General features: G+C 43.9%; 2 protein-coding genes across 8 annotated transcripts in view; one reads left to right on the forward strand and one right to left on the reverse strand.

Annotated features, from left to right (window-relative positions):
* Positions 1-195: 195 nt before the first annotated feature.
* On the forward strand, positions 196-25,701 carry LOC109478062. 7 transcript variants are annotated; one of them, XM_019779516.1, is made up of 35 exons: positions 196-282; positions 584-685; positions 951-1,161; positions 2,115-2,187; positions 2,846-3,112; positions 3,531-3,661; positions 4,224-4,355; positions 4,598-4,694; positions 5,301-5,472; positions 5,883-6,044; positions 6,524-6,619; positions 7,116-7,211; positions 7,464-7,595; positions 7,933-8,094; positions 8,341-8,411; positions 9,045-9,262; positions 9,715-9,836; positions 10,478-10,582; positions 10,947-11,076; positions 11,394-11,519; positions 12,068-12,237; positions 13,129-13,195; positions 13,714-13,764; positions 14,437-14,572; positions 15,075-15,220; positions 15,494-15,664; positions 16,068-16,193; positions 16,397-16,497; positions 17,133-17,337; positions 18,666-18,884; positions 20,115-20,340; positions 20,818-20,893; positions 21,255-21,468; positions 22,254-22,624; positions 23,947-25,701. In XM_019779516.1, exons 2-35 carry the CDS (start codon positions 662-664, stop codon positions 24,244-24,246), a joined length of 5,106 nt encoding a protein of 1,701 aa, XP_019635075.1. In that variant the 5' UTR covers positions 196-282; positions 584-661; the 3' UTR covers positions 24,247-25,701. The 7 variants fall into 7 exon arrangements, with proteins under 7 accessions (XP_019635075.1, XP_019635076.1, XP_019635077.1 ...); XM_019779517.1 differs by having other exon boundaries at positions 2,879-3,112; XM_019779518.1 differs by having other exon boundaries at positions 22,254-22,638; positions 23,947-24,048.
* LOC109478071 overlaps positions 25,421-27,988 on the reverse strand; it is a 17,542-nt gene continuing 14,974 nt past the window's right edge. The window contains exons 3-4 of the mRNA XM_019779531.1: positions 27,228-27,428; positions 25,421-26,263 (exon numbers count right to left, since the gene is read on the reverse strand). Coding sequence (XP_019635090.1) covers positions 26,261-26,263; positions 27,228-27,428 — 204 coding nt within the window. The 3' untranslated portion in view covers positions 25,421-26,260. The remainder of the gene's footprint in view (positions 26,264-27,227; positions 27,429-27,988) is intronic.

Consider the following 27,988-nt stretch of genomic DNA (forward strand, 5'->3'; position numbering starts at 1 on the left):
GCAACAACAGGAACTAGCTTAGGCTACACTAGCTTGAACAGTTGGCCCTAAGTAACGCGTGAAAAGCCCCATCTATCTGTTGTAGTTGGTACTGCAAGAGCATCATTTGAAGTGAAACACCATTACAACCTGCTACGGTGAAACTGAGAAAAGTTTAGCTAATTGACTAACCGTTGTTTTTTTTTTATTCATTTCCCAGCTAACCCATGTTTGTCTGCAAACGCAAGGACGTGTAAGGAGTGTCTCAGAGTTGCTGCCGAGTGTGGATGGTGTTCCTCCGAGGTACTACATGTACTTCCTTGTCAACTATTTTGTGTGCGTGTGTACATGTGTGTGTGTGTGTGTGTATGTGTGTGTGTGTGTGTGTGTCGTGTGTGTGTGTGTGTGTGTGTGTGTGTGTGTGTGTGTGTGTGTGTGTGTGTGTGTTTATGTTTGTGTTTATCTGACCTACGTCAAGGGGGGGTCTGTCCATGGTCTCTGATTGCCTCAATGTTCTACTTCTTACCTTTCTGGTCCTTTGCAAGCTATGGAATCTACTCCCTTGTCTGCCAGCTGTAAACATTTCTCCTCTTCGCCACTCTAGTCATACACTCGACCCAAATGCGATTCAGCCAACAATCTGGAGAACCTGGGATGCCCGCTAGCAGCGCTCTTTAACCCTATGGCAGACATGGAAGTAACTGAGGTATGTCTTCGTTCGTTGTTGGTATCTTCTTGTTTTTTGCAACGCCTCAGGTGCATGCCTATAATATATTAGGTGTCCACTTTTAGCTATTGCACAGAGATTTCTGTAATATCTGCAAGTGTACCGCCGAAAACGGATGATGACCCATACATTAGCCTGTATTGTTTTCACCGGCGTCCATGGGCGCCGCCATGTTGGATTATGACGTCATATCGGCGCCATCTTGTGTACGTTAACCTACAAATCTGCCGCTCTCGCCATGCAGGAAGGCGTCATCACCAAAGACGTCAGGCTGAGCGATTCGTCTGGCGTAAGCGAAAAGGGCATCGGCCAGCGGTGGGGCCACGACGAGTGCGCTGCCGACCCGATCACCTGCGGGGAGGGCGGGCCTGCAGCGAGGACAGGCGGAGGAGGAGGAGGCGGAGGAGGTGGAAATTCCTTCGGAGGAGGAGGAACTTCCTTCGGAGGAGGAGGAGGTACTATAGGTGGAACTTTTGGAGGTGGAAGTATCGGAGGAGGTACGTGGAGGTGGAACTATTGGAGGTGGAAGTATCGGAGGAGGAGGTGGGAGGTATCGGAGGAGGAGGAGGAAGTATCGGAGGAGGGGGGTGGAAGTATCGGAGGAGGTGGAATCAGTGGAGGAGGTAACAGAGGTGGAAGGGGTAACAGTGGTGGAGGTGTCGGAGGTGTTGGTGTTGGAGGAGGTGGCTTCGATTTCCACAAGCACGAGGGTTATTTCCAGTGGTAACAGGGCTAACTTTTTGTGCTAACGTTCGGTGTTGATTCGTTATAAAATTGCAGCGATTTTTATTTGTATTATACATGGCTCAAGTAAAGGCTTGGTTGTATTAGGTTGTGCATGGACAGCCCCTACCAAGAACAAACACACACACACACACACACACACACACACATATGCGATATATGCGCATACACATACACATACATACACATAGACACACACATGCACAGAAAACATGTAAATAGACAGACACAAATACACAGAGACACACGCACACACTCATACACACGCGCGCGTGTGCGGGCCTATACACACACACAAGAATAAACACGACAGCATAAGCGTTAAGGTGGCTATTACACCGGAGAGCCAGAGATGTTCTGCTAGAAGTAAGGATGTGTCAAAAGACTTTGTAGAGAGGTGACCATTTTTATTCGCCCCAGCTTTGGAGCGTTTCGGCCCCAGTTCGGTTGGCACAGGCCTTTGCTTTAGAAGTCGATCTTTCCAGCCGGCTTTTGTAATATTGCTGCCGTCCTAGAGTCCCTAGCTAGCGTGCACTGGATGGGAGGCTGGGCGGGCGGGCACACTCTCAGCGCCGTAGAGATCGGGGAGCCACACGGTCTGTTCACCGGCATACTCTTCGCGTTTTGAGTGTCATTTCCGCTAAACTGTTGTCCCTTAATGTAGGATCGTCAATATCGTCTTCGTCATCTTCATCATCTACCTCGATTTCCGGTTCATCATCCGGGGGAAGCGTCAGGTAATTGTGTTTGTTTGTTGTTTGTTTGTTTGTTTGTTTGTTTTTAAATTTGTTTGTTTGTTAAAGTGACAACCGATTCCAAGTCTGCGTGCACAGAACCAACATTGGGGCCGGGCTAAGGATCGTCTCTGATGATAATAACTTTGCGATCCATTCCAGCGTCCTGAAATAGTCACCATGTGCTGATATAAATATTAATACTGCAGTAGGAATCCACCTACAGGACTGATCAGTTTTACCGTAAATACATGCTGTCCAAAAGTTACAGCATCCGTATACAACCTACTCTCACGTTCCCAAGTTTCTTGTATCTGACATTTTGACCTCCTGTCATTCTGCCTGTCAGTCTTTCCCACCCATGTTCCCCCAACCTACTGTCAAGTTCACCCAGTTTCCTGTGTATGGGCTTTTGACTTTCTGTCATTCTGGCTGTCAATCTTTCCAACCCATGCGCTCCCAACCGACTCTCAAGTTCACTGCGATTCCTGCTTTTGACCGTCTCACCTCCTGGCATCTGCTCCTGAATCTTCCCCACACCCACGTGCTATCAACCCGCTCTTCTTGAACGGAGACACAAATCCATCGCTCAGCCATCCAAAACAATTTCCGTACCGGGAAGTAAGATTGTCGCTATATATTAATCTTTCCTTGTTTCTAGTTTCGGAGGAGGCGGGACAGGAGGTGGAGGTAGCTTCGGAGGAGGCGGTACAGGAGGTGGAGGTAGCTTCGGAGGAGGCGGAACAGGAGGCGGCGGTAGCTCCGGAGGATTTTCCTTCGGAGGAGGGACCGGAGGTGGAGGTAGCTCCGGAGGATTTTCTTTCGGAGGAGGCGGGACTGGAGGAGGATCGTCCAGCTCCAGCTCATCTTCCTTCTCTGGCTCGTTTGGAGGAGAAGGCGGTTTGGACTCCGACACCTTTTTTTCCAAGTCAGTGGCTAGCTATGTACATGTTTATATGTCAGACTATGGACAAAGAACAGTATTTGGTACGACAGGTGCCGATGCCCCCCCCCCCCAAAAAAAAACTCCAATAAAGCGCAGAGAGCCACCTGAAAGATTTCAGTCTCACTAGATTTTACACATATTTATAGCTTTTGACGAAGCGTTAAGCTTAACCTTATTCGGGGATGATATGAACCTATAAGTTCTTGCAATGTTCCTATAATTAGGACAGTATGCAAAATGTCCAAAAATCGGGTCTCTACGTTGAATGAGGGAAACTGTTACATGTATATGTGAGATGATGCTAGTGAGAATTAATGTGTCGCCTAGATGTTTTTGACTTGACGCAAATATTCCACACATCAAGATGGTTCTAATGTTGACTCTTCTCTCTATGTTTCAGTCTGGACGACTTCATCAATAGGGGCGGGCGTGGCAGCGACACTGGGAGAAAGAAGCGTCAGGCCGACGACGACACCTTGGCTAACATCAACCGCATTTCTCCCAAGGAACTTAAGCTGGACATGAGAAAAGGTGACTGTTCGCTCCTTAATTTCGTTTTGTAGGAAATATCATGTTCTTGTATATGAGTATGTCACAAATTGTACTTCAATGTAAATTTTTTATGCACTTTACAAGCATATTTGGGTGAAAGTCTTTGCAGGGATTCCCGTCGGAAATTATTACAAAAAAACTGTCATCGTGCCGCAAACTGTAACTCATTTCCGAAAGGTAAAAAAGAAACTGGCAGTGTCAAAGAGCGTGTTTTTTGGCACTTACAAAAACATGGAATATCATAAAGATTTATTCACAGTCTGAATGAATGAATGAATGAATGAATGAATGAATGAATCAATCAATCAATGACGACATTAAAAGAAATACATAGTTCACAAACCCAGTGACTCACAAACTTAACGATACAGACAAAACATAACATCCTTGATAAGTTGGTGAAGGTTAGACATCCAGGTAATAAGATGCACCAAAAAAAACAGTCGCTCTACTGGATATGATTTTGGATCAGTTGCTTGAGTAACCTGAGTTTTTTGGCGTAGCATAACATCCTTGATTTCACATCACCCCCCCCTTCCAGGATCGACCTACAGTTTCACCATGAACGTGTACCGCCCGAAGGACTACCCTGCCGACCTCTACTACCTTATGGACCTGTCCGATTCTATGAAGGACGATTTGGAAAATCTGAAGGGGCTTGCTGAGACTCTGAGTGAGTTCTCACACGCATCCTGATCATTACTGTTAACAGTACTACTTTTAAAGTTAGGCCACACTGATTTGATCTTTCCTACATGTAGTAAGTAACGATGAAAGTTAACAAAGTACAATTTACCAAGTCTACATACTTTGATAAAATTAATGTGTCAATTTCTGTGTTAGATCATGAGTAGGTAAGGTACCGGTTATTCTAATTTAACGTCCGTTTTACATGTTTTTTGTGTGTGTTTTTAGCCGACCAGTTGAGGATACTTACCAAGAACTTCAACGTTGGGTTCGGCGCTTTTGTGGACAAGACCGTGTCTCCCTATGTGGACACGTCGCCAGCAAAGTACGTTGATACATGAACATGCTTCATATCTCTCAAATACACCACACCTAGACTATTGTAGGTATAACATCGACTATCATTAATATGCTATGCTGGGTACCCCAGGACCACCACATTGGAAAAAGAAAAACCAGACCCCTGTCGAAGGTTGGTTCTGTAACAGCCTACTGGAGAATTCTAAAATAGTACGACCACACACAACGAATGTGACGACAATGTGACCCGGTAAGGGCTGAATGGAGCTGGGATCCTAAGAGTCAACCGCAATGGCCGTACGTACTGTAACATGTCCTCCTGTGTCACGGGGTCGTGTGCCGTAAGTGTGAGTCGTGTGGCGTAACGACAGAGCGTTCGGCTCGGACCCAAAAGGTCCAGAGTTCGAATCCTGCCATGCCACCGATCTTGTGTCCTTGGGAAAACCACTTTACACGAATTTTTTCAATTTCCTCAGGTCACAGTAAGTATGTCTGCTGTTCGTTCATGCGTTTGTCTGCGTTGGTGGCGGCATATTAATATTTTAAAAAACTTGAGTTTGCCGTCGCCATGTCTTGTAAAAAATGTTAGAATACAAAAAAAAACATGTCTTCCTCCCCTCCTGTGTTGCAGGCTGTTGGAGCCCCTCCCGGGCGCCGCCCCGCCCTTCAGTTACATCAACGCCCTGTCCCTCACGCACGATGCCGAATTGTTTAAAACCGAGGTCGGGAAGATCAGGAGCTCCGGCAACCTGGACGCCGCGGAGGGAGGGTTCGACGGCATGCTGCAGGCACTCGTGTGCAGGGTAAGCCGCAAAGCTTATTTAGGTATTATAGCACAAAAGAGTTCTCTCAGTCACCTAGAGCTTCCGACCAGTCCCTCAGTCTACTGGTCTTCCTCAGTAGACTGACACAGTGAGACGTGTCACACAGATGAACTTTCATGATAGAATACTGAAGACGTAGGAAGACCCACAAAACAGAACATATGTACATGTACATATAACATCGTGAAAGAAAGAGAAGCTTGAAGAATCAAGGATGTCATCGCCTCCAGAACCGATCTACGCCTAAATGGATGAGGGATGATATCACGCATGGTTCTGAGTAGTCTCCTATCCAGAACCGTGCCTGAGCGTAGTTCTGGGGAAATCACCTTTCTGGATAGAAAATTTGTCCCTTGATGATGACGTCTTGTTGTTTCTTCCCCCATCAGCAAAAGATTGGCTGGCGGGAGGCCTCCACCCACATTATCCTGTACGCCAGCGACGCGCCGTTCCATTCGGCTGGAGACGGCAAGCTCGGCGGCATCGTCAAGAAGAACGACGAGAAGTGTCACTTGGACGTACGAGGAAAATACACGGAGGAGAAAAACCAGGTCTGCCAGCTGAAGCTAGATACATTTGCGTAGATTATTGTATGTTCAGAAGGCGTTTGAAGAATCCTTGGTCTGTCTAATTGTCTAAGGTATCTTTGCCAAGAATTTTGGTAGCGTCTGGAACAGTGTATGTTGTAACGGTGTTTTCGTATATGGTCTACCAGTATGACTCTGTATCTGTATAGCCGGTATAACCGCCTTTCGACGTAACACACCAGCTTCGCAGGCACGCGGCGCTGCGGCAGCTGGCTATATTGCACCGATCGACTTTTTACACCTAACCCTTGAACTTCCTACTCTAGACATTGTTTAAAGCTATTCAAGAAGGTTTGAGTTTTTTTCTGAATTTGGCCTGTGGTTCGGTCTTGATTGATATGTCTTGGGCCCGCCTTTCTTCAATACTGCAGCAGAACGTACGGTTTCTGTATCTTTCCAGGATTATCACTGCAGCAGAACTTACGGTTTCTGTATCTTTCCAGGATTATCCGTCCATCAGTCAGATCAGATCCCTTCTGGAAGCCACCAACACTCTGCTCATCTTCGCCGTGGACAAAAAGTTCCAGAGTATCTACGAGGTAAAAAATAATTTTGCAGTAGAGAATACTTGAAATGCAGCAATACCTGAATTAACGTCTTATCCATGGCGTAATGCAAAGCAATTGATTGTTACCGACAGAAACTGCAGAAAATTTTTTATCACATGTTTGTTACGCAAAATTTATTCTTTGGTTAGAAATCTAATAGTTCCTGTTTTAAATTGCCTATTTTGCCTATTTTTTGTGGTGTACATGCTGGTATAGCAAGAAACTGCTGCTGCAGTAATTGAGTCTTCTGCTTACCCATGGTTAATTGTGACATCTGCATTATGGTGCTATGTGCATTATACTACTTCCTGAACAAAATACATGATGGAAACTGAACGCAAAATGCAGACGCCTGACAATTTCCCGGCTGTGCAGTCAACCTTCGCCAAACGTCTAGTGCATCCTACGTAGCTGACTGTCTGTGACTCTAGTCTAAGATGTGTGTAGTTAGATTATCAGGATAACATTTTTCACCTTCTCGTTGCAGAGCTTGGCAAATAACCAGTTCGCAGGCCTGGCGACAGCCGGAGTGCTAGAGGCTGACTCCAGTAACATCATCGCACTTATAGAGCGGTCCTACAACGTGAGACAATACACTTGTTTCCACAAATACACAGTGGACAAAAAAGGAATTCATGAACATGCTACAAGAAAAAGGTCGCATACGTATACGTACGTTCTTTGAATCATGAACAACACTGCGTTGTATTACAAATATAACACTGTAGGCTTCAGAACCATTGAATTCATAGACATATACAAACATACAACATTTCAAATCATAGGCTGTAATTCTATCCGTGGACCAATTCTGTGTAACTTCTGTCTTCTACAGCAACTGCTGTCCCAGATCGAGTTGAACTTCGTGAACTTCCCCAGCGAGTATATGTCCTACACGGTCACTCCCAACTGTGGTAGAGGGCAGAGGGAGGGGAGCAAATGTACCAACGTGCAAGTAGGAGACGAGGTATGTGGGTTTCCATACCTTCTTATCGCTGGGATGAAAGAACAAAATAATGTTACCTGTCTTTGTCTATGTTCACCTTTGCAAAAGGAATACATATTGTTTTTGCTCTATTTCTTCTTCACCAAACACATAAGGTCAACGACCTGGACCAGACATCTGTCACCATGGTAACTGGTGCTGTAGCAGACTTCCCTGTGGTGTTGGGTTACATTATGTAGCAACTTGCAAGACAGAGTTGGGGGGTCTGTATTATCTGATAATCATAGAAGTTCATCTGTATTGGTAGGAATCATAGCACGATGCTGAAATTTATTCCAACACCCTCTGTTGTCCTCAGGTGACCTTTAAGGTTGACCTGACGATGAACGACATCCCGGAAGACTCCGCCATGTTGCAACCCGATTACATACACGAGTTCAAGATCAAACCGGTGGGTTTCCACGAAGAGCTGGTGGCCAAGCTGAAGTACCTCGGGTCTTGTGACTGCGAGAAGAACGCGGTGAGTAGCAAAAGACTTCTGAAATAAGTCATCTTTTTAAATCACAAGGATTGATGTGGTGGATTTTCCCAGTCAACAAAAGATAATGATGACAGAACAAAAGTGATGATAATGATGGCGATGATGATAAAGTTATTGCGTATTCGTAGCTTCAAGGCCAATTACAACTAACAACGAAGATACTTCTAACTGATGGAAAACAATGACAAAATAGCTTCATCATGGAGACATTTCAATGCTTTTCAGATTCAAACAAGTCGGGAATGTAACCTCCACGGGACATTTGAGTGTGGACAGTGTGTCTGTGACTCTGGATGGTGAGTATCAATTCATTGGCCATTGCCTCCAAGTCAAACCCAACAACAATGAACGGTACAAACATTATGAAGTGGTCATTATGAAAAAAATACATCTGGACTTCAATAACTAACCATATACCAAAAATCAAATAAATACGTCAAACCTACAATGAGTTATGGCCGCGAACTCACTAACATAGAGGTGATAAAGATGCATTGTTTACTAGTATTATACACTGTTCTTAACATTCTTGTATATGTACCATCTAGTTTCTTGCTCTGGGCAGAGTATAATGTTTCATGGAGACAACACCTAACAAACAAACAACTCTATGGCTCTCTCCCGCCCATTTCATCTGTAGTCCGACGACATAGACTTGCCCTGGCCGGGCATGTTGTTCGTAGTAACAAACCAGCTGGTAGACTAGTACAGTGGCTTCCTACTGGGAGACGTAGAGTGGGACGTCCTTATACTACACTTTTGTCCATGTTAGAGAGAGACACTGGTCTCGCAGGGCCTGCATTAGTGTCCGCTATGAGAGATAGGACATACTGGAGTAACTTTATCAAGTGTACCTCACCGGATTAGTATAATCCGGAGGCATCATGATGATGATGGTTACTAGTATCATTCTTTGTCTGCATTTCCAGGCTTGGAAAGACGTGTACCTGCGATGCCTCCAACAACACAGTTGCTGCCAACAACGAGGGTTGCATCATGCCGGGGAGCCGCAATCCGGATCCGTGCGAGCGGAGGGGCACGTGTCTGTGCGGGGAGTGCAACTGCGACAGACCCGAGCGCTTCTCGGGAAGATACTGCGAGTGTGACAACCAGGCCTGCGAACGCTTCAACGGAGCGATCTGTGGGGGTACGTTGTTGTCTCCCAAAACGTCTTCAAAAACGTCTTCCATTCCCAAACATGATTAATTTTGGAATGGTAAAAACGTTGAACTTTATTCCAACACACAATTTACAGGGATCAAATTTTCAGCGACCACTGTTGCCTTCATCAGGATAATTAATGACCAATCACTTCACAACTTGATCTCGCGAGAGTTACTATGATTACTACCAACACAGATGAACTTTCATGATAATATGATTTGGAATAACACGAAGTGGAATGCATGTAGTATTCCAAAACATGTGTTTCGTAATCAAGTGTTGTTACCTAAACTCTTATTTAAACACTGGCATGCACATACAGACAGACAGGCAAGGTTTACTTCATTAGGCACAAGATGAAGTCCCTGAAGACCCAGTGTATACAGGACTTCGATATGTCAGGCATGTTTGTAACCTTTTTTCACCTCTGTATAGGTCCGGCGTTTGGAACATGTGACTGTGGCACTTGCAAATGTAAAGAAGGCCGGGAGGGGAGCGCCTGCCAGTGCCCGAGCGACCGTTCAGTCTGCAAACCGAGCAACGCACCGGCCGATGCCGTAAGTTTAACATCTAGGAAGTACTAGTACTAGTAGAGATAGTCACGTTAAAAATTCCATCACACGTATCGATAAGAGTAAGGTTGTACAAGTGTCGCAGGTAATGGATACGTGTGCGTATGTTTGGAGTACCTGTAAAGGAGTACCTGGCGGGCGCCATGACGGACAAAGCGGGCTGATTGAAGAGGGTCTGGGACCCCAAACTCCCGACCTGATGATGATGATGTGTATGTTTGTATGTATGGGGTAATAGTGAAGCACCGCATCTAACATTTTATGATGATCACTACTATGGCACTTGTTATGTTTTTAAACTTTGCAGACGCAAGAAAAGTATTGTTTTTGCTCTATTTCGTCGACTTCTTCTTCCCAAACAAAAAAGGTCAATGACCTGGACTAGACGGCTGTCACCATGGTAACTGGTGATGTAGTCCTGTGGGGTTGGAATACATTATGTAGCAAGTTTAAGAACAGGGTTGGAGCGGCTGGTCATATCCAACGAATGGGTTTGAGTAAGAATATTTAACAGAGCAGTGGTTTATTGAAATAGATCATCCGAATGTGAAGGTAAACACTTGCTTACTTGTCAGAAGGTTATGTATGTCGGCATGTAAATGTTTCGTTGCTGCCCGTGTGTTCAGGACCTGTGTAACGGCCACGGTGAGTGCGCCTGTAACGACGGAGAGGACCAGCGGGTGTGCGTGTGTGAGGAGGGGTACAGCGGCAGGTTCTGCGAGGAGTGTCAGGTACTGCCGACGGCAATCGTATCATACATTTCTTTAATCTTCGGTTTATCAAATATCATATCATTCGCACCATTCATAAGCCACTCCAAGTACTAGTAAGAGTATTGTGATGTAATGCGACAAAAGTCAGTCCCATCGGGGTGCTGCAAGTGAATTCAAATGGAACACATGTCTGGTTCGGCTTCTATTTAAGATATTTTTCACTTGGAATTGTTTTTTAGCCACTTTCAAAGAAGCGTGGCTTTATGAAAACCTATTCTTCATCATTTTTATTCATAATTTTACCCTCTAAACAACTCGGGCCAGGTTAGAGTTTTCGTTTCCTTTTTTTTTGTAATTTGAGCGGCTTTACTTCTGTTTCCAGGCGTGTCCAGGGAAGTGTGACCAGCTGAAGCCGTGTGTCCAGTGCCACGCCTGGGGGAAGAACTGGACAGAGGAGGTCTGTGTGGGCAGATGTGTGGACAAGGTCTACATGTCCGACAGGCTGCGAGACGGTTCGTACCATTCAGTGTTACTGTCATTGACTTAAGCTTGCCTTCAAGTTGGTGTTTGGGGATGGGCCATGTTTGGTGATATAGGAAGATATGAGGACAAATAGGAATCGAAGCATGAATGAAACAATAACCAACTACTGGAAAAAAAACAAAAGTTTCTCAAAGGTATCTCCGAACTAGCTTGGTTTTGGGGTCTTTGCTTCCACCAGTGACTTTCCCAAATACAAAGCGAACACTCTAGCAAGTACTAACGCTATTGTACCGGGTAGTCTTTGTCTAAAAATGTCTTAAAAGTTAACGACCCTTTCTTGCTGCAGATGTTGGAGTGACACGTTGTGCGTACACTGACGATGACGGCTGCAAGGTCCACTACACGTACGGCACAGACTCCTACAAGGGGACGACGTCTGACGACTTCGTCATTGAGGTCCGCAAGAACAAAGGTAAAGGCCATTGTTGTCTACAAGATACTAGTAGAATAAAGGTAAGGGCTTTTGTTTTCTTTTTTAAAGATTCTCACACCTGTTCCTTAACGTGTGCATTGTGGAAAGAAGTTACCGCTCTTTAAAAAAAGAAGCAACGTCTTCCAGAGGTCGCAGGGCTAGCACTATAATGTGCAGCACGCTACAACACGAGGAGAATATGAACTGGCGTTGAAGATGAAAGAACGTGCCTGTTTTTATTCCAGGTCGTTCGTATGGTAGTGACTGGTGCTGACCATTTTGTTGTTGAGACTGCCATTCATCTATTCACTTGAATCAATCAATCAATCAATCAATCAATCAATCAATCAATCAATCAATCAATCAATCGTCTCTAACTCATTCAAGACATGAACCCATATTGCCGACTGCCTGACGCCGTTCCCATGGTCATGGCTAACTGTAGCCATTCTGTTATTGGGACTGTCATTCATTCATTCACTCACTCAATCATTCCTCCATCTCTTACTCACTCATTCATTAATCACAAACCTGTACCTGTGTTACAGACTGCGTGACGCCGTTCCCGTGGTGGTGGCTGGTGCTGGGCATCATCCTGGCCATCCTCCTGCTGGGTCTGTGCTGCCTGTGCTGCTGGAGATGCTGGGCCTACTACAAGGACAAGCAGGAGTTCCTCCTCTGGCAGGATGAGATGAAGGCTCAGGCTGCATGGGACACGGTTTGTTTGTTTGTTTGTTTGTTTGTTTGTTTATTTAGGAATCTCCCATTAGTGATAATATATACATCACTATTCTTCCTGGAGTCCTTTACACAAAACACAACTATTATTTACATACACATTTAACTGCCATCAAGGACATTATACTACATGAAAACTTCATCTTATCAACATAATAAATTACACATTAAGCATAAATTATTACATCAATTAATAATATTATGACGGTAAGCAGAGTGGATACGCTGAGACCAATTAGCGATGATGATATCTAGGGCTCAGTTTTCAAATTACAGAGACCGTTGGCAGCCGATGAGTGTAGCCTCAGTACCAGGCACCGCGGATCGCTGGAAAAATAGTAGAAATTGGCCGAAATAAAGGGATTATCAATTAATATACCAGAGAAGATCCAGGACCATAGAAGCTCCAAATCCGTGGGTCGCAAATTGGAGCTTCTATGGCCCTGGATCTTCTCTGGTATACTATCCCTTTATTTCGGCCAATTTCTACTATTTTTCCAGCGATCCGCGGTGCCTGGTAGAGGCTGGATGAGTGAACATCACAGCAATCATTGGTCATGGAGAAAACTTGGAGATAATCTAAAGGAATTGTTGATGAATGAAATGATTAACTTTCTTGCAAAAATTACTCACGAGAGCAAGATTAAATGTGTTAAATCGGGCTTCAATGTCAGACAAGTCTGATCATCTTCATTACTGCTAAGTCCCATAGCTGGAATAATCAGCAAGATTCCGATGGAATGTTACTCATGGGATGATTACTTGTTGTTTTTTTTTACCACGGCACTGCGTATATGTAGCTGCCATTTGAAATAAGAGCTTGCATAGATCCTTACAGGATCCTTATCCCTTCTTGTCTGCCTATTCGCAGGGAGACAGTGCAATCTACACCCCTCCGGTCACAACACACCACAACCCTGAATTTATCGCTGGAGGAGGTAAGACATTTGCTCCATTTGGCAATCTGAATAAGGCCATGTTGATTTGATTATATGGATGACATCCACGCGCGCATGAATTTTCGGCCGTTTCCAAAAAAAAAAGTTTTCAACCATATATACTGTAAATCGTACAAAACAGTTGCAAAATGAGCAAAAATATACCGTAAGTTACAAAAAAAACTATACCAATGTCGCAGAATGCCAAAAATCAAACGAAAAAGACGAAATTGTAAAGAAATGAACTTGAAGACTAGATAATTCGCCAAACCATATTCTGTCCCATTTGTTCAACCCTCATGACCACTTAGATTTCATAATGAAAACATTTTTTTTTGCAAAACTTTTTTTAATCAGTTTTGGGGTTCCCGGAGGATGCCATCCATATAATCAAATCAACATGGCCTAAGAGTTATGAACCGTGATCTAAAGATTCGCATGAGCCAACAGAGACTCTCTAAAAGAAATTTTTGCCCTAAGTAGTTTCTAAATGTATGAACGTTTTGTACCATTTCCAGCGACTGTTGTTGATGGTGGTCTTGTGAACGCAACCGCTCCAGTTGCAGCAGGTAAGTTATTATCTACTTTCTCTAAATAAGCATTGGTATTTGATATCTCTATGAAACGGCAACGACATGTACAAGACCTTTTTCACTCAAGATCGCTGTAACATAAAAGTATATCTACCAGTCTGTTTCCTTAATGTACCGTAGGAAAATAGGAGTCAGCAAATAAAAGGAGTACGTATACTCTTGAGGTCAGCCATATTGGTGGTTTGACGATGTCATAGCCACGCAACTGTTGACATGTATGGTACCTTGACTAAATCAAGCAGACCTTTAGGTGGCTGCAAAGATAGTATCAAATTGGCTATTGGCAACGGTAACTGTCTGGCCAATTTGATACTGTCTTTGCAGCCACCAAAAGATCTGCTTGGGAATTAACCTTGACTGGTAGTGTGGGGTCGTGTGGCGTAGCGGCAGAGTGCGCGACTCGGAACTTAGAGTCGCGGGTTCGAGTCCTATCATGCCACCGATCTTGTGCCCTTGGGAAAGGCACTTTACACGGCTTTCCTCACTTAGCTCAGGTGTAAAAGAGTATTGTCCTGTCATGTATTTGTCCCCTGTGTTGGTGGCGGCATTAATATAAGTTGAAAAAACTTGAGTGTGTCGTCACCACGTCTGGTGATTACATGTTGGAAAAAAAAACTTGACTGGTACCTTGTATGGTCTGTCGTGCAGCTGCTCCGATGATTAACCTTGACCTGAAGGACAAGTTGGTGGTGAAGACAGGGTCAGTCATCATCCTGGACATCCCGTTCAGCGGCCGACCCACTCCGGACATCGTCTGGACCAAGGACGACGTGGAGATCTACAGGTTAGAACAACCAATCAATCAATCAATCAATCGATCGATCGATCGATCGATCGATCGTTCCATATCAATCAGTTGGCAAAAAAAATTCCATTTATCTCTTACTCGTTTCCATTGCACACAGAGTTAATTACCATTGGCCTTCGAATTCTAACGCTCATTTGCTCATTCAGCCCAAGCTTCCATTGTCTTAATCATCGAAAACATTTTTTCTGCCGGCCAAGGAAGTATTTCTTTGGGTGGCTAACTGGTGCCAGGCTGCCTGACACCAGTTTCGTGTCAGGCAGAGTAGATTAACAGTCCTGGGTTGGTGATTGAGATGAGGAGAGGGGAAAGGTTTCAGAGTCTGACCGGTCGACATGAGGGGGAAGTGACGGTGGCGACTACCTCATTGCTGTGTTGTGTACAGACAGGGAGTGGGCCTCTCTTTGGAGCTTGCGAAGAAGAGAAAGGGAATTACACACTTGCCAGAAGTCTGAATAAAATCTCTGATTTCTCATTTCAGTGGCGACCGAGTGACGATCGAGAACGCTGCCACCTCCACCACCCTGTCCATCAAGAACTGCCAGCGGTCTGACGCCGGGAACTACCGCCTGGCCCTGGCCAACACCGCCGGACGAGCCAAGGCTGACGTGGACGTGGTCGTCATCGGTAAATATCTCTCACATGGCGGCAATCTATTTTACCTATTTAATCTATGTGCATGCAAATCATACCAAAAGAAAACCCCCAAAAGGCTACTAAATCCACGCAAAATCATACACAAACGTGGGGAATTTTATGGGCCTTCAAAGAAGTCAACCCTATACAATAAAGAATGTAGAAACTTAATATATAGTACATCTCCAATACATCTCCAATGTTATTAGGAGGCAATGGGGGTACGCACTATAGTAACATGCTATTTTTCTTTTTCCAACACAGACAAGCCGGGACCTCCTAAAGAGGTGCGTGTCGATGACATCATGCAGGATTCCGTGGCGTTGTCATGGCGACAGCCAATGGACGATGGCGGCAGCAACATCACTAACTACTCGGTTGAAAAGTTCGATTATGACCGCAACAACTGGGTCATGGTCAACCCTTATGTCCCAGGTACATTTGTCAATACTTTCTGAGTATGGTCAAGATCTGAAATACTTAAAGACCTTAAATTTGAAGTACATGAGTGTTCTATCTCCGAGGTTTAAACTATTTTCTTAAAGCACTGCCGTAATATTACAAAAGTTAGAAGTAGAACCAGCCACTATTGCTCTGAGGAAGGCGTCTATCGTATTCAGAACAGTGCCTATCTGGTTCTATTACTGAATGGGCGTGGTTTGGATCATGGATCAGGCACGTTTCTGGATAGTCTTCGTGTATCCAAGAACGTAGATTTGCCACAGGCACGGTTCTGGATATGTGTCGCAGACAGTTCACAGATAGAAACGTCGGAAACATTGGTTGTGTGCAGAGAATTCGTACTCTATCAAACTTGTATTGCAATGTGTTGCCGCAGGTTTCAACTACACCGTGCCTAACCTGGTGCCCGGTGGGGAGTACCTGTTCCGTGTGGCGGCTGAGAACCAGTGCGGCGTCGGGGAACCGACCGAGAGCGAACGGATCATGGTCCAGAGCCGCCATGGTAGGGATTATTCTCCTCAAACTTGTGCAGTAAGGCTTAATGAAAAAAGAGATTCCCATTGACAATATAGCCCTTAGGGGACTAAGAACACCAAAAGCAGGAAAAATAATGTCGCTATACATTTGCTAAACATATATACGCGAGTTCCACATTTTCTTGAATATGTATAAGTTGTGCTCAAACTGTTCATCCTGTGCCACCAGGCCGACCTCCCGGCGTCCCCGGGACCCTGACCTATGAAGAAGTGACCGGTGACCGGGTGACCCTTCGCTGGAGCCCGCCGTTGGACGATGGCGGCAGCGAGGTGAGTAGGAATCAGTTAGTGGAAATATGTACGCCAAAAACAGTTACTCAAGCAACTGGATATGATTTTGGAAACGGTCAGACGTTTCAGGTAGCATCCACTACCTTTTGTCAGTGACACTGGAGAGTTGTCAGAAAGGCAGGTTTATAAGTACGAACTAATGATTGATTTGTTTGCAAGTATGTAATGAGGGACCAGTGTCTAACATACATTTCAGCACCAAGGAAAGTCCCCAGCATTCTTTACAAGAGGCCTATTGTGCCTATCTAGTTCTGTGATTGAATGAGTCAGGATTAGGATCAGGCACTGTTTTGGATAGTGCACATGTGTACATGTCCAAGGACTTACATGTAGATTTGCCTTTTATTATTCATTTATTTGGCGTCTTGATAACACTTTAAACACATTGAGAAACACCTTGGATCTACACTCAAAAGTGCTGTAACTAAGCACACGTTGAACGGACTTAATTGTTTTAACACCCGTCTTTAATTCTTAACATTTTTAAGTTTTTATGAGACATGTTTTGCACTGGATATGTATATTGAACAGTAGTTGAACGCACGTCTTTGCAGCACAGACACTTAAGGTGAACGTAACATCAATCGAATTTTTCTTCGAATCTATCACCCCAGGTCACCAACTACGTGATCCAGAAGCGCGACTCTAACGACGCGCACGGCTGGACCACGGTGTCCTCCTCCGCCACCCGTACCTCCCACCGGGTCGGCAACCTCAACCCCGGCGGCCACTACCGCTTCCGGGTTCGCGCAGAGAACTACTACGGACCGGGGCCCTGGACCGAGTCGGGCAGTGTCATGCTGGGCGGAAGTTTGCCTGGTAAAGGTCTTCTTCTTCTTTGGTCCTCCTCATCGCGAGGTGTAGCAGGAGAACTTCTGTTGCCAGTACTGTTTGTCTTATTAGTCTTAGTTTCCCAGTAACTACACGTCTAACTCTTACTGTAGCAAATATGCTCCCACCATGTGTATTTTTTGCCAAAATTTGGCATCTAAGGTCAATTGCCTATTCTTACGTTCATTCTTGAAACTTCATGTGGATAAGGCTTAGAGACTTTTAATAACTTAAATAGAAAACGTGTAAAACTAGAAAGGCCAATATTTGCTTTGGAGCAAATACAGCGATGGGTTCACCACATTTTACGACATGGCAGGGAAAGAATGAGAAACACAAGGGAAAACAATGATTTACATTGATATAACTATAATATGAAGTAAAATACAACTAAAACAACAGTTGGATAGCTATTCCCTACTTTATTGGTTAGGATTTTTAATTGCATAATGCAAACTGTTGATTTTCAAAATAAAAAAAACGTCCATGCCCCGCATTCCAATGCTGGAGCAGGAAAGCTTGAAATACCTACCAAAACACTTGAATACAGACATACTGTCAGTATGGAAATGCTCTGAGCAGGTGTTAATCAAGTTAAATCCCAACAGCCAATCAGCAAGAAATGCTCTGTGCAGGTGGAAATGATCTATGCAGGTGTTAATCAAGTTAAATCCCAACAGCCAATCAGCAAGAAGAATAGAGGAAAGCTGCATGCCTATTGGTTGATGCCCTGCATTCCATTGTGATGACTCATGTCCAAACGTGGTAAACAAGGCACACTAATACAGTAATACATTTGCTATAACACAGCCAAAAAACTCAAATAAAACCATTCTAAAAGCCTGTATCACAATAATTTAAAAAACGCCTAGGGGTATTTGCCCACTGTACCTCCATACCAAATTTCAGGACCTTGGGCCCTAAAATGAAGAAGCTGAATCCATTTAAAAAATGGCAGGAGGAGGAGAAGAAGAAGAAGAAGAAGAAGAAACATCAGAAAAAGCAATATGGTTTCACCACACCACTTCGTGGTGTGGTGAACCCATAAAAATCCAACAATACAATCACTGATGAGAATTTTTTACCGTGTTTCTAAAGTTCCCGATCTCTAGATTGTGGTACCTATCAAAAATCTGCGAAGAGGCAGTTAAAGAAAAAAATATGCCACATAGCCTGTCATCGGTGCGGCTGTCAAAAATGTGGTGGAACATGTTGTTTACCATGCACCGTAACCTCATCCACGTTTAAAAAAACGGTGGAGGGCAGCTCACATGTTGTTTACCATGCATACACCGTAACCTCATCCACGTTTTCAGGACGGGGACAGGTTCAACAGTCCATGTCGTCGTTTTCCACCCTGCCCGCGGGGATGAGCTTCCAGCAGCCAGCCTACATCATCGCCCAGGCGCCCATGCAGAGCGCCACGCTGCCGTACGGAGCCAGCTTCCAGTCCATGCCGGGCTGGGGATCCATGACCATGCAGCAGGAAGTGCCCCAACAGCAGGCCGCTCCTCCTCCTCCGAAACCAGATCCAAGTGAGGCCCCCTACCGTTCGCAATTGGGATTGCAGCCCTGCCTTTCCTTCCTCTACCCTCCTGATTTTCTCCCTTCCTTGGCCGTGTTGCAACCACGCAGCACTCTAGGATGCCCCATCTCCTCAATACCTATTCTTATCCCTTGTCGCATTTGCTCTGCGCTTTTGATGCCGCGCTCTTGATCGCCCTATGCCCCCCACGTCTTAATTGTATGCTAATGCCTCAACTGAGTAGATCCGGCATAGCACAGCCTTGCCTATCCCTCAGAGCATTCGCAGGCAGAGATTCCTTGCTCCCTTAGCAGTAGCATCATTTTCGCAGTAGATAATCTTGTACCCCACCCTTGGCTTGTCGCAGTAATGTCTGTAGTGCTTTTGTAACGCCCAATTTCCCACATACGCCCAGACTGAGATTCTTGTCTGTCGCACATTGTTGTTGTAGTGCTTCTTGCCTGGTCTGCCATAATGCAGTTGGCATTCTCAGCGTACAACATAAAGCATCATGTAGATTCTAGTTGCTTCCTGTACTGTCCTGCAATGCAATAGCTGCGACTTTGTCATTCCGCAAAAGCCTTTAACATGAATAAAAGTCCATTTTGCCTTTCCTTTGGTCCAACTGCCTTACCTGCCTTTAAGTTACCCATGCAGATATGCATCATTAGTTTCCTTGTAATATACCATGCATCAGATCCCCGAGTCTTCTAGCTTAATTATGTGTACGCTTAAATGTGGTTATTGCAGTCTTTACGAATAGCGCTCCTGACCAAGCTTAATGTGCGTATACGTACTGTATGGTTGACTTTGAAAGGTTTACTAGTTTCCGTTTGATTCATATCAAATGATTAGCTTTTTGCCATCATATTCCTGTATGTCATCTGGTATGTATACTAGCTTGGAAATATCCTGATGAAAAAACACATCGCAAGAGCAGACTCGTTGTATTCTTGGAAGCTGTGAACTTTGCTTAGCAAGAAAAATGTGGGTATTAACGCTTGCATAGACACCAGCAAAAGTTAATCCGAAGGCGAAATGTTATCAACGTGAGACAGATGATGACCGCAGTGTCACCAGATTTTGCTTGTTTGATCATGAACCTGCACGATCGAAGGGACCGAGAAGGCCGTTATAACATGCTTGAAAGGGAGCTAACCATTGACGCTTGCATAGCCATCAGCGGGCCGCAGTAGCCTCCAGATAGACCCGCGGTTCTGATGTGTGTTACCCGCCTCAGTTGGCCCGGTGCTGCGCCAGGGAGTGACTCTGGTGGGGAAGGACTTCACCGAGGTGCTGCTGATGCTGATGCGGGGAAACCCCGGCATGCCGGACCCGCTGGCGCGGTTCTACGCCTACCAGCCCATGGACCAGATGGGAGAACAGCAGCTGAACGACTGCACCAGCGATCTGTGCGGGTTCAAACCGAAGGAACTGCTCATCCTCTGCGGACTCACGCCTAACAGGTCAGTTCTGTTCTGTTCCTCGTCAGTTTTTTTTTTATTCCAACATGTAATCACCAGACGTGGTGACGACACACTCAAGTTTTTTCAACTTATATTAATGCCGCCACCAACACGGGACAAATACATGACAGGACAATACTCATTTACACCTGAGCTAAGTGAGGAAAACCGCGTAAAGTGCCTTTCCCAAGGGCACAAGATCGGTGGCATGTTAGGACTCGAACCCGGGGCCTCTGGTTCCGAGACGAGAACGCTGCCGCTACGCCACACGACCCCACAACTCGTCAGTTTAACCCCATAACTAATGCAAATTTGGTATCATACGGCTACTTAAGCAGGGAGAAGAAGATTGAACAACTTATGAGGTCAAAAACTTTAGCCTGTGTAAACGTAAACAACCATTTTTGTAAGCAAATCGTTATGTCAATGGTGTTTGTAGTAATATATATATTAAATATTTAACCGTTTTTTTCGCAGGCCTAACACGCTTATACTGTGCCATTACCTCATCATTCTGGCCAACGAAGAACGGAGCCACCATCCAAACTTTAACGTGAGTTTGATTTGTCTTTACTGTTTTGGTATACGAAATTTAAAGTCTCCACCTGACAGGATTCAAGGGCCATTTGGGAGTTGAGTTAGGAGCTAGCAAGGCAGAAATCATATAATATCCGATGAGAAATGAGGGAAGGAAGGATATATGACATTTGATAAGAGACGAAGGGAGAAAGGATACGATATCTGTAATATATAGCTGATCTAGCCTCTGTGGATATCACCCATACTAGACCAGGTGAGAGCAACTTTGTACCAAATAGAAAACAAAATTGCAAAAATGCAATGTCGAAAGTTTGCATGCCATGTCATAGATATCACAATAGACTTGGACATAAAACTTTTTCCTTTCTGCACAGAGCCTGGAAGACGTCCTGGGGACCGTGAAGCAGATCTGTAAGAAACGCGACCTGTCTTACGACGCCATCTCCCTCATCAACGCCCTGACCATCCTGGTGGAGCTGGGCAGGAAGTACCGGCACGAGGACTGCCACAAGTACGAGAAGGCCCTGCAGGAGGCTCGCACCAACATCACCAACAGGGAGCTCGGCCGCATCATCCTCACCATCCTGGGTACACGGCGGTTTTCACGTATCTGCTACAAACGCTGGACAAGCATAGGACAAGCCCGCATCACTGCTTACAGCGAGGAGATACTGTTTCAGTGCCATTCTATACCCTTTCCCTTCGTAATCTATATATCGTGAAGAACCTGGGAGTCACTGCATTAGAAATGTTCTTGACAGTTGACTTTCCTCGAGTTCAACATGCCTGCTTGTTGCTTATGCCCAATGCGCGTTCCGAAGGATTGGTCACCATCTTGGACCCATCCAAGCCACCACCATCTTGGCTTCCTAGTCCCCTTGCGTCATTTTTGTACACTTTGCACGGATAAACATATCAGCGCTGCGCTTGCTGACAAAAACTGTGTTTACTTAGAATTTCTACGTCCCTTCCTGTTTTACTTTTCTCAAGCAGAGCATTTGCGTTCTTTCTTCAGGTCTCTCCGATTTTCCTCACCCGTTTTCCATTATGAATGGTGGTGGGGTTAGTGTTAAGAACGATCAAGTAATGCCTTAGACTCGTTAAAGTTAAATAGTGTGACGATTGTCTTTCTATCTTTAAAATGACTCGTTTGGTCATTGCAGTTCCTATCAAAGTATTTTGTCAATGACTTCGAAAACGTGTCAATAGATTTCAATGAATATTAAATCTAAAAATACCAGTGTCAGAGATTACAAGAACTGAAATTTATCCATATTTGTTGTCAAGGTATCAAATTTATATGAATATATCGGTCTCATAATATACAACGTTAACACCCAAATCTAACACCTGACGTGACTATTACCCCCTAGGCTTGAACGTGGTGGTGGTGAAGGTGAACGTGACGCTCAAGAACAAGGACATCACCCCGCTGCTGCTGTGCCTTAAGGACGGCGACGTGGACCTGCCGCCTAACGGCGAGGACCTGTGCCGCTTCAAGCTCGACACTCCCCTGGACCAGATGACGGACGACGAGCTCCGCGAGAACATCGAGGAGCTCTCTGGCTTCACCCCGGAGAACCTGCTGGAGCTGATCCAGATGCCGCCGACCCGGCAGAACGTGCTGGCCCTGGCCCACCTCATGATTCAGCGCGCCAACGAGGACCTGCCGGTCACCCCCGCAGCCATGACACCGAAGGCCCGCTCACGGACGTCGTCCCAGTCAAGCGGCACGGGCCAAGAGGTGGGTATAAAAAGGTCAGTATCGGACACTCCCTGCGGTACGTATCTCCACTCGCCGCCGCCTCCTCGGCTGGCGATCTCGTCTAGAACTAACCGCCGAACGTGTCTTCCGCGAGGAAAAGGTCGCAACTTTTCACGTGTTTTCTCAGATAAATGTCTCTAAACTCTGAGCAGATGCTGTGAGGTACGACCAAGGAGGTTTAAACCCCCCTTGGTAAGATTTAAGCTTTTTGTTTGATTCTTGGTAGGGTTGTGTGTCGGAAAAGCTGGGCAAAAAGAGCTACGATTTTCCTTAACCGGTATCTGCTTTGAGCTTTTTTGCTGCACTTTGTTCTAGTGATTCGTTGGATGAGTATGTGCTTCAGATTATTATGGGGACATGCTCTCCAACAAATATCTGACGTCAGTGAATCCTGTGTGCACATACTCATCCAATGCGACGTCATCAGAACAAGCGCTTTTCATCCGAGAACAACTTGAAAATTTGAGACCTTTTCCTTTCACGAAATGCCGCTTACTAAACTTTTGAGGCATGCACTGATTTATAATTTTTGAAGGAAGGTTTCAAATGAAAGACCTTCTCCAATTTCCTTCTTTGACAAGGTGTGCATGAAATTAAATTACTTCAGTTCTCTCATATGTCATCTCTAAGGAATGTGTTAATTATCGAAAAGTACTTACCGTGGATGTGTCAACGTTTGGGGCTTTTGTTGGGTGTAATTGTAGAGGTGGCTGTCTTACTGGGTCTTCTTTCAGTATACAAATTTAGAAAATTCCCATTTATGATATTTCTGTTTCTTGCACATCTTCGTATTTATCTTAAGAAGTACAAAAGAGCAAAACACTTTTGTATCAAAATGCGAGCATGTTACTTCAACCATCACCTGTTTTATTTACCAGAACGCCTGATGTGATTTCACAATTTTGAAATCTACTAAAAATCTTTGTAATAATCTGAGCCTGAAACTTAAACTTAGTAACAGAGTTAGCTCCTTGATCTTCCTAGTTCTGATTTTTATTTTTTTATTGGTGAGGAGCAGTTTCAGATCACACAGGCTTTCGAAGATTGCACTGCACGAAAAGTTGGATGTAACAATTGTAGTAAATGCCAGGAAAGTTTGGTATTGTCAACGGTACCGGACTATACAATGGTATTGAAATTATGAGACTTTACTTTTATTCACTACTATTGTAAAGTTCGGTACTGTTTCCAAATTAAACATTACTCGACTTAACTGCCATTTACGACCATGTGTAAATCCAACATTTAGTGCAGTGTTGGCTTTTAAAGGTCTTAATGGTGTATTTGTCCCTTCTGTACAGTTAACCGGACCGGAGCGGGCAGCTAGGGTGGGGAGGAAACTGGACTGGTTAGAGACGGCGTTAGAGGAGGCAGCCGTCAAACAAGCGTTAAACTGTGCACGACTTTCAGCATCAAAACCACCGACAGACCTTGACAGGGACAGTCTTTTGAGAAGTTTAGAGAATCTTGAGGATGTTACAAAACAGTACCAACACCCAGAGTGGAGATATTACCAGGAAACATTGACGATAGCCAGACAAAGCGTGTCAGACCCGAACCTTGGTAAACTGGTTCTGGCACTCATTGGAAAACCCAGTTAGTACCGATTGTATGAGGTGTCTTATGTAAATTTTTGGAATTTCGTGTGAAAAAGCACAACTTGAATGGCAAACAATATGATAACCCATTGAGGACATTAAAAACTACAATATGTATTTCGACATGAAATCAACCATTAGAGAGGAGGCCATAGTACCGCAACTTTGTATACTGTTCAGATGTCTTGGTAGAAATACGATAAAAATAATTAGATGCAATATAGTACTGACCAACTCGTGCAGTTGTGTCAAAACTGCAAATTTACAATATATATTTTCAGCTACTTGAAAACAGTATTATTTCTTTCATGTACTGATTGGGAAAATCATAGTTTGCTATTTTTATGAACTGATTTTAAAACGCTATTTTGATCTTTAAAAAAAGACACAAAAAGGCAACAGACGAGAAATATGTTTGAAATGAGCTATAGTTCTATATTCTCCGAGGAAGGGAACAGTTTATCAATAGTTTTCGCAAGTACGCTGTGTCAATATTTTACGTTGAAAATGTGTCCTAGGGCACTTTCTAGGATTGCTTCTATTAAGATAAGATATTGATATTGTTTGGTAGATTGGTGATAGATTGGCTTAAGTTCTAGCTGCTATTTAGAATGTGTAGTCGTAGTGTCCCCTTTAGAAAACTGTTAATGGGTATGTCCTGTGTTCGTTCGTTCCTTGTACTGTTTTGTTGGAATCAGGACAGCAACACTACGCGTGCTTTTATAGTCCTGTTTTTGCTATGATATAGCACAGTAAAAATGTAGGACTATATCTTGTGAACAGATTTAAGGTGACATATTATTTAATTGTATTTCGATACATTTTGACGCTGTGTATGTTCAAATGCAAATACATCAACGTCTAAGTTATGTATGGTGGGTATGTTGGCTTCGATGTCCTATATGTTGAATGAAAAGGCTAGGATGTATTTAAAGTAAAGTTAATGTAATTTATATATGTATATTGGCTTATGTTTTGAACATTGGATTATTTTGGTGATTACAATAGGGTGCTACCGGAGCTGTAATATAAGTTGCATTAGTATCGTAAGGTTTGATGTCTGTTACAGGCACCTTGGATCAAAAATATCTATGGAAAATGTGCGAAGCACTGTTCTGCTCATCTTTATCCTTATTATGATATCTGATAGATGCTAGTTGGACGGTGATACCGAATCACGTATCACAAACCGTTACTTGGCAAACAGTAAAATCAGTTCTGTTATAATTTTGTTGCTTTTACGCTTGTTAAAAGCAGATGACTTATTCGAAATTTTCCATAAACGAAGTCTTTTTACATTTACCGCAGCCTGTTTTTCTTTTGACTTTAAACTTGCAAAGTGCGCAAATCTTTTCTATACGATGCTTTCTTTTATGTAATAGATTTGGACCTTAAGTGTTAAATGTTTACTTTGATTCATTTTGTTGGGGATTTTGTATTAAATGATGTGAGGTCTCAGAACAGTGTGGTGTATGTTTCATTCATGTTTTCCATCATTGGTTTATTATTAATAATCCTAATAACCACTAAAATACATTGCAGGCCAATTCCTACATATATCAAACTGGTAGACTACGGAACAAAAGTTCAAGAGCTTATATAATTGGTGTCAGGCAGCTTACATGGTACAGGAAACGACCAACACTAGTAATATCACTGTCAAACAAGCTCAACTGCAACTGTTTAACTTTTGCATTCAAGAGATCACTAGTTTTACAACCTAAAGCCTCGGTCACATAATTATATGGTACGATGCTTCTCAAACTTATGACTTGTGACACAATCGTCACAGAAAAAAAGACTCCTCGTAGCGCTAGGCGATGTATGCAACCAGGGCTTTATATTAGCTTATACAACAGCATTACAAATGTCCTATAGTCTATGCCGGAGCGTATCTTCATTCGGGCTATACTTTGCATGATCATATGTGTGACTACAAAAATATTCCTGCGTGACGTCATGAATCTGAAGCCGTTTTTTTAATGCTGGTGAGCTGTTGTGGACGCCGCCTTCCTCGTCACTGCAGAGAAATAATAAAAATAATTGTGATGTTAACAAATAAAATGGCAAATACAAGAACTAGATCATATTTATCTATTAAATATTTGAAATGTTTACCTTCTGATATCACAATTTTAACACATAATTGTAGGGACATCACAATGCACATATTTTACGCTACAATGTGAAATATCATGTCATACACGGTGCTAAGATATCTCTGATGATGGCGCATTCAATTATTGTCATTTGATACGTTTGATCATTTGACTAATCTGTTTATTTTGTTTAATGTTTATTGTATTCCATGTTGTTCAATGTGTATGTACTGTTGGGCTACCTTGGAAATCAGTCTTTCAGAGACTGAAGGTACCACCCAACTGTCTTTTAAGATAAATAAATAAATAAAAAAATCGAGTCGAAGGACAAGTAGGAAACGTCAGGCTAGTGGCTGTGACTAAGTGTCCCATGCTAGACTATCTATACACATTTCCGGTCAAAGCTATCCAAGAAGGGACACTCAAGGGACCGAGAAAATCTGCTCTATATGGACAGATAATCACTATAGACAGGATTCTTGATGCTAGCTTGGCAAGCAATAATGGTAACATTGGCCAGGTGGTCACCTGTACAGGTTTGAGTGTTGGATGTTAAAGACGAGGTGACACCACCAACAACACTGAAATGCAACAGGTCTAGAATATAGTCAAACGTGATAGGTGTTATTCAATGAACAAATACGTTAGGACAAAATACACCAATGTAATGTTAGGAAACATCACAATCTTGCAAATCACTATTCATTTTTAAATGCTGCCACGGTAAGCGCATGACAGCCGGTTCAGAGCCTGGCACCACCGCTCCTAGAACCGGAAGAATGATTTGCGCGATTCGATGTTCCCCAACATCAGAGGAGTGTACTTTTTTCAAACGTCTTTGTTTATTATCAGGAACTGTTTTTAGCGTTACTGTCCGCTACTCACGTAGGCTTTCCAGCACCAGGTCCAGGTCCCCTTGGTCCAGTCGATACAGATGGTGCGGTACTTCTTCTTCTTGCCTCTTTTCTGCATCTCCTCGTCCTTCCCCTCGGAGCCGAAACCTTCCGTATCGAACGGCAACTCCTGTTCTTCAGGCGCCATCTTGCTCGAGTACTCGTCTTCTCGGTCAGTGAGGGGGTAAGATTCCTGAAAAATTTAAACGATTTTCGTCATCGTCACCATCGTCATCGCTTGTTATGTTTACCGAAGGAAAACATATTGTTACCTTCGCCAAGAATTGACGAAGGTTATGTTTTCCTGGCCGTGTGTCTGTATGTATGTCTGTGTGTCTGTCCGTCAACAGCATAACTCGAGAAAGCTTCGATGGATTATCTTGATATTTGGTAGGTGGGTAGGTCTTGATGAGACCTCGAAACGATTAGATGTTGGGCCCCCTAGCGGCTTCTAATGGTACTGCAGCTGAACTTCCGGTTTTGATATCTCGTGATCTGGACGTGCTAGGGTCATGAAATTTGGATGGTAGGTAGGCCTTGTGCTGGGAAAGAAGTGACGTAGGTTTGGGCCCCTTAGTGGCTTGCTCAGGAACTGCAGGGGCATTTCTTTGAAAATATTCATAAGAGGATAACTCAAGAACGTCGGATCGTCGTGATTTTTGGTATGTACATGTAGGTAGCTTAAGTGACGCTTGACATAATTATGTGACAATTATGCAAATCTTTTATTTTTCGAAATTATTTTTTTGCAAT

Source organism: Branchiostoma belcheri, unplaced genomic scaffold (assembly GCF_001625305.1).
Source record: "Branchiostoma belcheri isolate BF01 breed outbred unplaced genomic scaffold, Haploidv18h27 scaffold42, whole genome shotgun sequence".
NCBI classification, from domain to species: Eukaryota; Metazoa; Chordata; class Leptocardii; order Amphioxiformes; family Branchiostomatidae; genus Branchiostoma; species Branchiostoma belcheri.